This window comes from Ipomoea triloba, chromosome 7 (assembly GCF_003576645.1).
Source record: "Ipomoea triloba cultivar NCNSP0323 chromosome 7, ASM357664v1".
In the NCBI taxonomy this organism is placed as follows: Eukaryota; Viridiplantae; Streptophyta; class Magnoliopsida; order Solanales; family Convolvulaceae; genus Ipomoea; species Ipomoea triloba.
Genome location: NC_044922.1, coordinates 15,778,609 through 15,792,244, shown reverse-complemented (window position 1 = coordinate 15,792,244; position 13,636 = coordinate 15,778,609). Strand labels below are relative to the sequence as shown.

Below are 13,636 nucleotides of genomic sequence, written 5' to 3'. Positions count from 1 at the left end.
ATATATATATATATATATATATATATATATATATATATATATATATATATATATATATATATATATATATATTACTATATGATGTATATTATTGTATTGAAAAAAATATTACTATATTCTGTTAATGTACGTAATTAAATTTCTCTCATGATAATATTCAAAAAAAATTCAACAATCAAATTACTATATGATGTATATTATAGTATTTAAAAAAAAATATTACTATATTATGTTAATGTACGTAATTAAATCCCTCTCATGATAATATTCAAAATAATAAAAATTCCAACAGAGCTATAGTGCAAGAAAGAATGGGTATCAAAGTCATTGTTATTGTTTGGTTAATAAGTTTTTAAAACACTACTACAAATTTTGATTACCCCTTAGTTGAAAAACTCATTCTCTAATAAAATAAGGGTTCATTCCATTATTATTTTTTATTTTTTATTGTTTTTATTATTTTTATTTTTTTGTTCATATTGATGCTTTGAATGTCTTTATTACAAAACTAAGGGTATGTTTGGTTGACAAGTTTAGCTATTAAGAATGGGTATCAAAGTCATTATTATTGTTTTGATTTTTTTTCTTATATTTTTAAAATATTTACTTCCATTATAGGATTATACATAAGTAATATTGATAATCATTCTCATTCCACCTTACTGCCAAACATATAAAATATTTTCACCAAAGCTCATTACCATTACCAATATTTGATACCAATTCCGGTTCCCATGTGCAAACCAAACACATCCTAACACAACAAAAGCAACATAAGAAACTATACAATATACACTTCACAATAACATAATAATATACTCTAAATTTCACAATTATAAAAAGACTTATCAACACAATATATTGTCACAATACTTGCTATCAACACAATATATGATCACAATACTTACTATCAACACAATATTTAAAATTAAAATCAAGATAATTGTTCAACATGACATTATATCAATTAATAATGTACAATACTTAACTAATTAAGATAAAAGATAATATTTAATATTAAAAAAAAAAAAAGTTACACGCACTCTTCCAAAAAGTGTTTCGCCCACAAATCTCGAATCTCATCTATTTCATTGATAGAGTACGGGTTTTGTTCAAATACCTACAAAATAATTTAATTAATTAAATTATTAAATATGTTAATTAATAAATGATAATTATTTATACATAGTTCCATTTAATTTCACTTACCTCATCTAAACAATCAACCGATGAGTATTTTATCACCATCTCATACATGTATCGCAATACATAATATCCACATTCAACACCTCCGGGTTGTTGCGGACACTACAAAATGTATATATTTTAGTAGTTGAAACAATAAATAATAAAAAAATTTAAAATATCATTTTAAACCTTTAATTTTCATACTTTGCATTGCTTCCAATTGACAGCCCTAGCCCTTCGTTCGTTCGTAGGAATAGATCGAAATGCCCTATATTAATTATAAACATGTATAAAAAATTATAAATAATATAATAAAATTTAAAATACTTATATTAATAATAAAGTCTTTACTTACATATTCACATAAGGTTTAACTTCAATGGTGCGATTACAAGCCTTGGGATCAAACACATATACGCTTCTTGATTGTACACAAATCACAAGAAGTAACCAATGATGTCTACATAAAAAACACACATACTAAAAATTCAATATCAAATATTTCAAATAAAGTTATTAAGTTATATTAATAAAATAAAAGAACCATTTTTCTTACTCTTGATGATATGGTGCTAAAATGAATTTCTCATTCTTGTGCTGGTCCATGACATGAATGAGATATGACATAACAGCAGCACCATTTAAGTTAACCATATCTTTTGAAATCTGAGTTGGACACGCAAACCCGATTGACGTGACTCCAAACTCATTACACAAGCGATTAAGAAATCTGAAAATTAACAAATAAAAAACTTTAATAAACATAAAAAAAATAAATGCATATAAAACACAAGAATAAATACAAACTTACAATATAAACACTTGTATAATTGAGACGTCAAGCCAATTCATCGTCAACAAATCTTGTATATCCTCCATCATCACATAAATATAACCCACATTTGTATGATGGAAGATTGTCTGATCTATCTCCATATCAATGTAGTCTTTACCAAAAGGTAATAATGTCAACAAACTGACTAACTGCTTGCAATTGTTCCCCAAGTGCTGTAAAACATCGTCGCCAACAATTGGAGGTCGTGTACCAATAGTAGATGGTTCACCACTTTGATTTTTAATTTTTTTATTTTGTATTGGTGAACTTATTTTGACATTTTCCTACAAATATAAAATTATTGTTATACTAACATTATTTAAAATATAAACAGCAAAAACTAACTTTTTTTTTTAAATAAAAACTAACTTTATAAATAAATATAAAATGCATACATTATCTAAAATAACTAAATGCATAGCCATTGTGCAAAACTTGTAGCGACTTGGCACGAGGAGTTTAAATTCCTCTGCACAACTAACTACTTCATCACTCAAAACTTTGACATAATTAGGTAACAATGGCTGATGATGAACCGCAGTCTCATCTATAGTTGGGTGAACCACACCCTTTGCAACAACAATTGGTGTGTCACAAGGGCATATTGCAAGACGACAAGAAAATGATATTTTGATTATTAAAAAAGTTTTAATATTACCTTAATTGTGGTAACGGAATATGGGTTTAGATCAATTGAATGACAACTGCTACGGGTAGAAGGTAAATCAAAAGGCACATGGACACTTTGAGGAGTGTCAACCGAAGCATCAGGAGTGCCAATCGAAGCATCTTGTGGAAGTTGATGTGTCGTCGACATGTTCTTCATCAAAGCATCAGGAGTGCCAATTGAAGCATCTTGTGGAAGTTGATGTGTCGTCGACATGTTTTTCTTCAAAATATTGAGTTGCTGGTTAAGGATATCGATCTTGGATTGCACATTTGCCATTGTATCTTGCTTGCATTTCTCTATCACTTTTTTGACATCATCAACCGTAACAACCTGTTTTCGCTCTGGTTTACCAAACACTTCCCGGATGGTGGAATATGAACCAACTCCTCTTACAGAACCCGAATAATCTTCCTTACCAAGAGCGGCTGATAATATATCATGATGTCTTTTCGGTTGAAATGATCCTTGATTAACTTCTTCACATTTTTCTACCTGTTCCAACAAATAAGATAAGCCCAAGTATTAATATTTTTATTAATATTATGTATTATTATGACATTTTTTTTAAAATAGTGCTTACAATTTTGTGTAACACCTCCTGTGTTTTTTCATTCGGAATGTAATAACTTCCATCTTTTGATTTTTTGGCTCTTGCTCGTACCCAATCAAAACTACGATCCTCAGACACCAAGGATGAGCTAATAGATGCACACGAAGGCTGTGAAGATAGAGGGTCTGATATCATCCACTCTTGATGTTTACTCGCATATCCAGAAGAACCTAAGAAGTGTGGATGCTCATTTAACGCCCGCCGTTCCCTCGCCTTCTGACTTTTTTCCTATAATTTCATCGATATGTTAATATAAATAAAACACTTGAACTAATTATAATTAAATGAGCTAAATATACCTTAAACTGCTCGCTCTCCCGTTCTGCAACAAATCTTGTCCATTGCTCTTCAGTTAAGAAGTCATAAACCTGTACGGGAGATTCATAATTTGGGTGCTTATTGACAACATATTCACGTAGCAATCTACTCTTGAAATCTTTCCACCTCAATGATGCAATTTTCAACACCACATTCTTCTTTGAATCATCTTGAATAGCAAACTCTTTCTAAATAACAACATACACATATGCAATGAGTATAGATAATTATACTTATATCAATAATTGACAATTAATATAAAGTTATTCAATACCTTAACATCTTTCCAAATCGTATCCTTAATGCATTGATCTACACTACGCCAATTGTTGATGTTGATATCTACTTGAGCACGAACCAAAGTTCCAATATAAGACACAAAGTTTTTTGAATATGGTCCGATTGGTCTATTGTACTCATCAAATTCAATTGAAACATCTTCATCTATCTTTTTCTTCTTCAAATTTTTGCAAGTTGTGGGGCCTCTTCCTTTAGGCGCAGACACAAATGTAGGGTCTGAAGCAGGGGTAGATGCAAACTGATCAGACATTGTTGCCTTTGCTTCATTATCACTAGGTAGCATGTCTTTTAGTAATTCTAATAATCCAGTGAAACTCTTATCGCTCCATCCATTTTTTGCTTTTAAATTATATAATTTAAGCGCAGCAGATAACTCAGTAAATTTAGTACATCCAGATAACAAAGGTTTTTCAACACTGTCAAACAAACTTTTAAATTCCGGAGGCATTTCACTAAAATCTCCTTGCACATCATGCATCATTTCATCCATTCGGTCATTATCTTCATCATTCTCATCATTGCTAGCATGAGTTTCATCATTCTCTTCATTATCCGCATTAGTTTGACTATTTGCATCATTGCTAGCATGAGTTTCATCATTCTCTTCATTATCTGCATTAGTTAGACTATTTGCATGAGTTTCACTTTCGGCATGAGTTCTACTATTTACATGATCTTCATTCTTAGTAGCAGGGGTAGATGCAAACTTATCTGACATTGTTGTCTTTGCTTCGTGAATTGAATTAGAAAGACCATTATCACTGGGAAGCATGTCTTTTACTAATTCTAATAATCCAGTGAAACTCTTATCGCTCCATTCATTCTTTACTTTTAAATTATATAATTTTAGAGCAGCAGATAACTCAGTAAATTTAGTACATCCAAAGAACAAAGGTTTTTCAACACTGTCAAAAAAACCTTTAAATTCCGACGGCATTTCACTAAAATCTCCTTGCACATCATGCATTATTTCATCCATTCGGTCATTATCTTCATCATTCTCATCATTGCTAGCATGAGTGTCATCATTCTCTTCATTATCAGCATTAGTTTGACTATTTGCATGAGTTTCACTTTCGGCATGAGTTCTACTCTTTACATTATCTTCATTCTTAGTAGCACTTGTACTAGGAAATAGTTTTTCACCATGCCATATCCATCGACTATACCCTTTCTTAAAACCACGGCGTATCAAATGACTCTTCACTTGTTCAGAATTACGAAATCCTCTCAAATTTTTACAATCACAACACGGGCAAACTATAAATTTTTCCGCCTTTTTACTTTTATTTTCTTCAGCATATTGTATAAACTCTTGAACCCCTTGTATATATTTGAGTGTAGTGCGTTTCTCATACATCCAACTTCTATCCATATCTGTTAATTGATAAAATGCTAATCTAAGTACTATGGAGATATGAAAATTTGATGATGGAAGCATTTAGAAACGATATTTGGTCATTTGAATTGAAATCAAAGTGCATATTTCGTAATCAAAGAACCTAATTCATACAATTGATACTTGCTCAAGATCGAAGAATATAATGTCAAGAAATATATTATATTGGAGATTTTATATATAGAGAGAGAGAGGTCTTTTCGGAAAATCAAAATTCAGTTGGTCTTGATTGAGCTTTAACTTTATGTGAACAAAATTAAAGATCGATCTTACCAAGTTAGAGGAAATTAAAATTAAGACTTAAGACTGGTAATAAACTACCAACCCTTAAACAAGCTAAGGTATTAATAAAATTAAAGGATGAAGATATAATTCCCTCTGCCAAGAAGCTAGATCCATGATAGATATTCTCACAACTTCCAGAAGCCAAATGTTTTCAAATTTTGATCTAAATTAAAGGCTGGATTCTGACAGGTTGAATATAATTTAGGCACACCAGATCAGATAGAAAACTGAATTTTGTATTCTAAATAGATCAGATATTAACAATGGATGGTAATGGCTTTAATTCTGGGCTCAAAATGTAAGTACGGCTTCTAGTCAATTGCAAATGGCTGTGAATATTAAATAGAATCTTTGAACTACTATTGCTCAAAACCTATAAATCAATTGAACTGTACTGTTCGAATAATTTGAAGACTTTGAGGTAATCAACATAACTTAGGCTATCTTTCATGCTTTCATAAATAAAAATTAAAAAAATAGCAAATTATGATGCAACTGATTGAGATAATCATTAATCAACATAACTGGAAGCGAAGACGGATCAGAGGAAGCGATTCAAGCACAAAAACGGGAATTCAACATACAGATTACAAAAGTGGAGGAATAGAATACCTTAAGAGAGAAAGAGAGAGACAGATCTGAAGGCGCGGCGACGTACGGGAACGGGGACGGGGACGGCGACGGAGACAGATCTGAAGGCGCAGACACATCAGAAGAAGCGACGGAGACGGTGGTGTTGTCCGACGACGGACGGCGACAGATCTGTGTGGTAGCTGTAGGCCGGGAAGTATGTAAGCGACGGCGACGGCGGAGTATGTAAGCGAGATATCTGTTTTACGCTTGAACCTAGGGGGTTAGATACTTAGATGTGTTTTTCCGCGACTACTTAGTTTTTTGGTTTTTTAATTAATATTTTTGCGACCCTTTCTTCCAAATAAAGAAGTAAGGGTAGTGGAAAATATTTATAATTTTTTTTAATAATTATTTTTTTCATGAGTCTTTCGGAAATAAAGTGTCACGGACAGTGTTGCAAAAATCTCCTAGCGGTGCCTAGACGCTAGGCGATGGTCAGCCGCCTATCGTATTACCATAATCAGTGGTCTGAGCAGTTGGTCGACTAAGTAGCCGACTAGGCACTGACTAGATCGGCTAGTCAGCCGATTAATTATTATTTCAAACTCTAAATGTTTGTTAGGTTAATATTTCATATTTATCATTTTAGTATTAACTATTAAAGTATTAAATAGTCTATAATTATCAAGTTTTAAAAAATTTTAAACAAAAAGTCTTTTATTTCAAAACACAAAAATTTTAAACAAATTTTAAAAAATAAAAAGTAAAATAAAAAAAAATACATGAGCGCGTAGGCGCCGATTAATCGCCACATATGCGCTAAGCGCTCCCCGAGCGTCCGATGAGCGCCTAGCGATTTTTTCAACCATGGTTACAAAAAGTAGTTTATTTTTATCAAGTTTTCGCAATCTATCAGAGTTTATTACTGATTTGGTCCCTCGACTATAAGGATTTCACTACCAAAATTTCTTATTTTAGTCTGCAACTATGTTTTTTTTACACGAAATGGTCCTCGGTCTATTTGTCCAGTCAAACTAGAAGGGTAAATTTGAAATTTCAAAAAAACATCTTCTTTTTCTCATTCTATTCGCAATGTCATCGTGTTCACAAGAAGACACCATTGCCGCCAGAAAATATTCTTTTCCCATCCGCTTTACTAAGGGGCCTTTCGGTCGTTCAGTCTCTTATGACTTCAGATCCATATGTTAATGACTTCTATTTTTCTGCTCTGTACGATAAAGACGAAATCTTTCCCATTTCAGTTGAGAAATATGCAGAGGAACTGCAAATGCAAAAGACTCTAATGTCCTTTGCAACAAAAACACAAACACTTGGCAGGCAAGAGGAAGCCGGAGAATCTTCACAAGCGTTCTGCGAAATCTGCATGGATACGAAGGGAATCATCTAACCGTGAGTGTTGTCAAGTGCCCCGACGTCTCCTGCAAGGGAATCATCAAACTGCAGCACTGTCATTCGATCATTCCCACGAAAGTCTTAGAGCGCTCGGAGAGTGCGCAGTGTAAGGTAGTTAGGTGGCGTGACACGCTGGAATAGATTGTCAGGAGTTTCAGTTGCTGAACGAGGACGAGAGAGGGAAAGAAGACGTGATGTTAATGGAGTTGGCTAAGAATAAGCAATGGGGGCAATCCCCTTTATTGTTTCATTTTAATTTGGTTTCCTACCTCAGATGATTTTTTGTAATCCCGAATTTACCCCTCTAATTTGACTGGACAAATAAACTGATGAAGACCATTTCGTGTAAAAAAAAAAAAGCATAGTTGGGGACTAAATTGATGAATTTTGGTAGTTGATGACCAAATTGGTGAAATTGTTATAGTCGATGGACCAAATCGGTAATAAACTCCAATCTATCATAAGTAACTGTGGGTCCCGATAGGGTGGAAAATGTCGAGAGGGGGTGAATAGATTTTTCAACAATTTAAAATTTTATAACATTTTGGTACTTTGAACTCTAAGTAACAAGATTAATTCAATAAAAGCAACTTAGAATGCACAGCGAAAAATAGATACAATAAAGTGCTATAAATGAAATCACGTAAAAATGAAGAGTTGTATTACATGCAATACGTTGGAAACTCTTATAATAACTCAAATAATAGTGTGTAAACTTTGGTTCACTTGCAAACATGGAACTAACAAACCCAGATAGATAACTATGACATATGAAATGGGTTTACAAATATTTATGCAAGAATGAATAAGATAAGTCAAATATGAAATATATCTTGCATGCAGCTTTCGGCCCACTTTGAAAGTACTATTCTTATCACTTCCGAAAGTCTTCTAAGTCTGATATTGATTAGTCTTGGAACTTGTAGCCACTATTTTTGACTAATTTGTATCTCTTGATAATAAGAACATTTGACTTGTTCCTTTCTTGATTAGATAAATCAAGTTGATCTTTCAAATAATTCAAACTAGTGATTCTTGCTTGGGTTTAAATAATTCCACTGAAAAATTCTGTCTTTTTCATAATTTTGATCTCTAACTCCAAGTAAAAAATATTTATTTGTAATCATCCTTCGAATTATTTCTCCCAGGGTCATCCTCGACTTCTTTCTCTTCCTATCCTATTTGTCGACTTCTTTCTCTTCCTATTTTTAGACTAGAGGAGGTCATCCTCAACTTCTTCCTCTTCCTATTTTTAGACTAGAGGAAGTCATCCTCTTTCTAATTTTTGCAGTCAGCCTTTTCCTTTCCAGAATAAAGGTAAGCCTCATCCTCTTTAGTTATGGCCTATGGGTCAGCATCATCTCCTTGAGCTTAGCTATATATTAGTCAGACTCATCTCAACCGAGGGTCAGCCTCATCCTTTTATACTTAGCTATGAGGCCAACCTCATCTCCTCCAAATTTAGTCGGTTAACCACAGTCTTAGCTCTTTAAAATAAAATTATTATCACAAAGTTTCAAACACAACACTCTTCCAAATTAACACCATGTCATGTCCAATTGTCCATTGCCCCATTCATAACTTTCGATTCAACATTTGCAAACATTTCATAAGTAGTAATATTCTGAAGGTTTCTAGTTTTCTCAAATAGTCGTTGCTAAGGGAAATATTCAAAGTTTCAAACCAAGGACCTTTGTCTTCCTTTGTTAACAAATCTTCTATCATCTCTACTACTTAAGGCTTTTGTTACTTTCTTTGCTCAAATAAATATATACTTCATAGGATTTGAACCAAGTTCATTCCTTCTTCTAGAATTCTTCCAACTTGACACTTAGACTCTTTTTATGTACATTTCTACTACGAAATTTTGGGTTTCTAATTTTTCAAACTAGAATACATTTTTGGCTCATCAAAATCTTATTACAAATATTTCTAACAATAACAAGCAACTGTCATAGATTTAACATGCCTCACAGACTCACACAAATGTGACTTTGGCAAAAACTTGTGGGAGACTGTCCCACTGATGCACAGAAAAGAAAGTATAATTTAGTCTCTATTTAATCATCATGCGCAATCCCAACAGAGAATGTCTCCTTGGTTCAATCATTTAATAATCTGTTCTTAATTTTGGAACTTTATGGATTTTTAAATGTGATTCATATGTTCCGTAAAACTTAATTTATCAATTTATTTAATGTATTGTCGTAATTTATGAAATTCTTCACGGTAAAAAAAAAAAAAAGTCAATGTAGAATTCTGTTAACATGTTAGTATATGGTTGATTGAGTAAACTGTGACTCAGTTTAAAAAAAAAAAAAAGAAAAAAAAAAAGAGTAAACTGTAACTATACATTGTTGTTGTAGACAAAACCTTGAGCATGCATGTGTATTGTTGCGGGTGCATTTTCGTGGGCTTTGCGTGTACAAACAATAATTGGGCAATTTATATCGTGGACCAGGGTGCACAATGCATTGTGTACCCCGTACCAAAATGTTAGAATGATAAGTTCTGTGTATTTTGTGTCAATATTCTGTGTATTCTATAAAGACATTCTGTGTATTCTAGACAACCGTTCTGTGTGTTCATGTTTTTTTTTGGTGAGACTGTGTGTTCATGTTAGTAACAAATGCTGTGATGTGTTTGTGCATTCGAATGTTTAGAATGATGAGTTCTGTGTATTTTGTGTCAATATTTTGTGTATTCTATGAAGACATTCTGTGTATTATAAGCAACCGTTCTGTGTATTCATGTTAGTAACACAAGTTGCGATGTGTTTGTGCATTCGAATGTTTAGAATGATGAGTTCTGTGTATTTTGTGTCAATATTTTGTGTATTCTATGAAGACATTCTGTGTATTATAAGAAAATGTTCTGTGTATTCATGTTAGTAACACAAGTTGTGATGTGTTTGTGCATTCGAATGTTTAGAATGATGAGTTATGTGTATTTTGTGTCAATATATATTCTGTGTATTCTATGAAAACATTCTGCGTATTCTAGGCAACTGTTATGTGTATTCATGTTAGTAACACAGGTTGTGATGTGTTTGTGCATTCGAATGTTAGGAGGATGAGTTCTGTGTATTTTGTTTCAATATTTTGTGTATTCTATGAAGACATTCTGTGTATTCTAGACAACCGTTCTGTGTATTCATGTTAATAACACTGGTTGTGATGTGTTTATGCATTCGAATGTTAGGATACACAAAATATAAGCGCAAGTATTATCTCTTATGTTCCATGTTTTTCAAATTTCACAATGTCGTTTAAATATTCACCTTTTGTCGTGTGTGTTTTTTGTGATCTGATGAACTTGTGTGTTTTTTGTTCTTGCTTCTTCGTCACTGTTTTTGTTGTTGTTCAAATTACAATTATATTTTAGTTTTTTTTTAAAAAAAAAACTCTAATGAGATCTGTAACAATCCAACATCATTTTGGCATTGTGGACCCTGGTCCACGATATAACGATTGCGGGGTCAGGCTATGATTGGTTTTTGTAATGCACTCAAGTGTCAAGTCGAATATAAACATGAAGCAATAAATTTTGTTGTAGACCGTGGTCTACATAGTATCGTGGATGGACTAGGCAAAAAAACTATGTCGTTTGAATTTTTTTGTGTTAATATTAGTGGTAGATGGCTTATTATTCAATTTCATTTTATATACACTGTAATTCTATTACAACACTACTAAAGCATCATTCTAATTCAACTATAGTTTCCTTTGACAATATATACTCAATATATGATACTTGCTATTCAATTTCACGTTATACACAATGTGTATCATTCTTATTAAACTAGAATTTCATTTGACAATATACATTCAATATGTGAGACCTGCTATTCAGACTTATTTTAAACATTGTAGTTTTATTACAACATTACTAAAGTATCATTATAATTCAAATACAGTTTCATTTGACAAGATACACTTAGTATGTTAGACTTAGCTTGTTATTTAGTTTCATTTTATACATAATATAGTTTCATTACAACACCACTAAAATATCATTCTTATTAAATTACAGTTTCATTTGACAATATACATTCAATATGTGAGACTTGCAATACAGTTTCATTTCACTACTACACAGATGGCTTTTAAAGTCGGCTAAATGGACCCTTTAACGTCGGCTAAAAGTCGACGTTGATGTGACCGACATTGTAAGTTCAACTTACGACGTCGGTTAAATTATAACCGACGTCGAAAGGTTTTTTTTTATTTTTATTTTTAATAACCTACAACGTCGGCTATTTACAAATAGCCAACGTTGTACGTAATTAAAAAAAAAAAACAAAAAAAAACCCTACAACGAAACGTCGGCTAATTAGAATAGCCGACGTTGTAGATGATTTTAAAAAGTAAAAAAATACCCTACAACGTCGGCTATTCTAAATAGCCGACGTTGTAGGGTAGTCTTTTGGCAAATATATATAGCTATCACAATCACATCCAAAACCTATACAATTTATATTTATAATATCAAAATTAATAAAAGTAATAAATCTCACAATTGATACTAATTAATAATACAAGTTCAATAAAAAATTATCAATATCAACTAATAAAAGCAATACATCTCACATTACTACTTCACATACTAATGCAATGTATTAAACCATTCATCATATCAATGAAGTACTTAGCCTATGTGTATCTAATTTCATCAATCTCTTGTTGATTGTAGCTCAAAATTATAGAGCAGTTTTTCATTTCAAAATTATAATTTTTTTTCTCATGTAGGAAATGACCATTGACAAAAAGAGTTCAAAGCAAATACTTAGTACGGAGTAGTTTGCAGAATAGAAGATTAGAAACAATTTTACCTCAATTTGTTGTAGTTTGGCCTCAAAGATTAGAAACAATTTTACCTCAATTTGTTGTAGTTTAGAAACAATTACTCTTCCTACAAGTAAACACAATTGTCAATCTGCTGTCGATTGATGAGCATATATCATTGAAGAGTAACCAATTCAACAAGAATCAACAAGAAAAAAGTAGAATCCTCCTGCCTTAAGAGACCTACCAACAATAGCAGGATGACAAGAATAAAAACTCTATCAATGAACCTTTATCATATAATATAATCATATAAAAGCCAAATGAGAAAAGGTTGTAAATAACATACCAAATGAGAGGTTACCACAAGCAGATATCATTCTTATTAAACTACAGTTTCATTTGACAATATACATTCAAATGTGTAGTGTTTTATACACATGGTAGTTTCATTACAACACCATTAAAATATCATTCTAATTCAACTACTATACAATTTTATTTGACAATATAAATTTTATTTTATACACATTATAGTTTCATTATTGTAAAAAAAAAAAAATTTTTAAAAAAAAGAACAAGTCGTAGAACATAATAGACTAACGATTGTCGTTTCTTTTCATGAAAAGAAACAGTGTGGTTTTGAACTATGGTCAACTGTAAAACGATAGTAGACATGAAGGCATGGGTTGGTTCAAATGAGATTGACTTTTTTTAACATACACACACATATTACTTTCGTATGCAGCACATAATAATCTATTTTATTATTTCTCAAGGACATATTTATATTAGTATTAATATATATCTTTTAGAAGTTGGAGTTTTAAATTACCATAAACTTCTATGAAAGTGATGAAATCTCTTCTAAGAGTCATTATATTTTATATCTATATATATTTTGGAGAGACGATATCTGAAAGATATACATGCAATAAACTTACAGTATACCTAATATTTTCTAGTTCTACAATTTTACAGGAAGTTCTTCAACAAAGCAACTTAAAAATTTCATTCATTTTCTTATATCCCTAAGATTAAATCTTAAACCTTATTGCTTTTTTTGCGAGATTTAAAATTTAAAAAAAAAAAAAAAGTAATTATACACCTGAAGATCTTGTTTCCTCGCTTCCATCATACCAGCACACTGGAGGAGGCATGGCATGCATCACGAGCTACATTATTGCGTGCAGGGCCGATTTTTTTATTTGTGTGGCCATGTGCTGATAAATAAGTGAGACCCTATTAAAGTATAAATAAA

At 31.7% G+C, this 13,636-nt stretch overlaps 1 protein-coding gene across 1 annotated transcript; it reads right to left on the bottom strand.

The window, feature by feature from the left end:
• Positions 1-892: 892 nt before the first annotated feature.
• Positions 893-6,478, bottom strand: LOC116025951. The gene is made up of 11 exons (XM_031267363.1): positions 6,218-6,478; positions 3,896-5,298; positions 3,603-3,809; positions 3,274-3,531; positions 2,682-3,185; positions 2,000-2,307; positions 1,745-1,918; positions 1,544-1,648; positions 1,393-1,456; positions 1,210-1,308; positions 893-1,120 (listed from the first exon to the last, which is right to left on the bottom strand). Exons 2-11 carry the CDS (start codon positions 5,294-5,296, stop codon positions 1,034-1,036), a joined length of 3,207 nt encoding a protein of 1,068 aa, XP_031123223.1. The 5' UTR covers positions 5,297-5,298; positions 6,218-6,478; the 3' UTR covers positions 893-1,033.
• Positions 6,479-13,636: the final 7,158 nt, after the last annotated feature.

What these genes read in the sequence shown, in the direction of transcription:
- LOC116025951 (XM_031267363.1), bottom strand. Translation starts at nt 5,296, where the DNA reads ATGGATAGAAGTTGGATGTATGAGAAACGCACTACACTCAAATATATA. An exon ending in ATTATACAAGTGTTTATATT is followed by an intron (nt 1,919 to 1,999) that starts GTAAGTTTGTAT and finishes GTTAATTTTCAG; the next exon opens with ATTTCTTAATCGCTTGTGTA. An exon ending in TTAGCACCATATCATCAAGA is followed by an intron (nt 1,649 to 1,744) that starts GTAAGAAAAATG and finishes TTTTTTATGTAG; the next exon opens with ACATCATTGGTTACTTCTTG.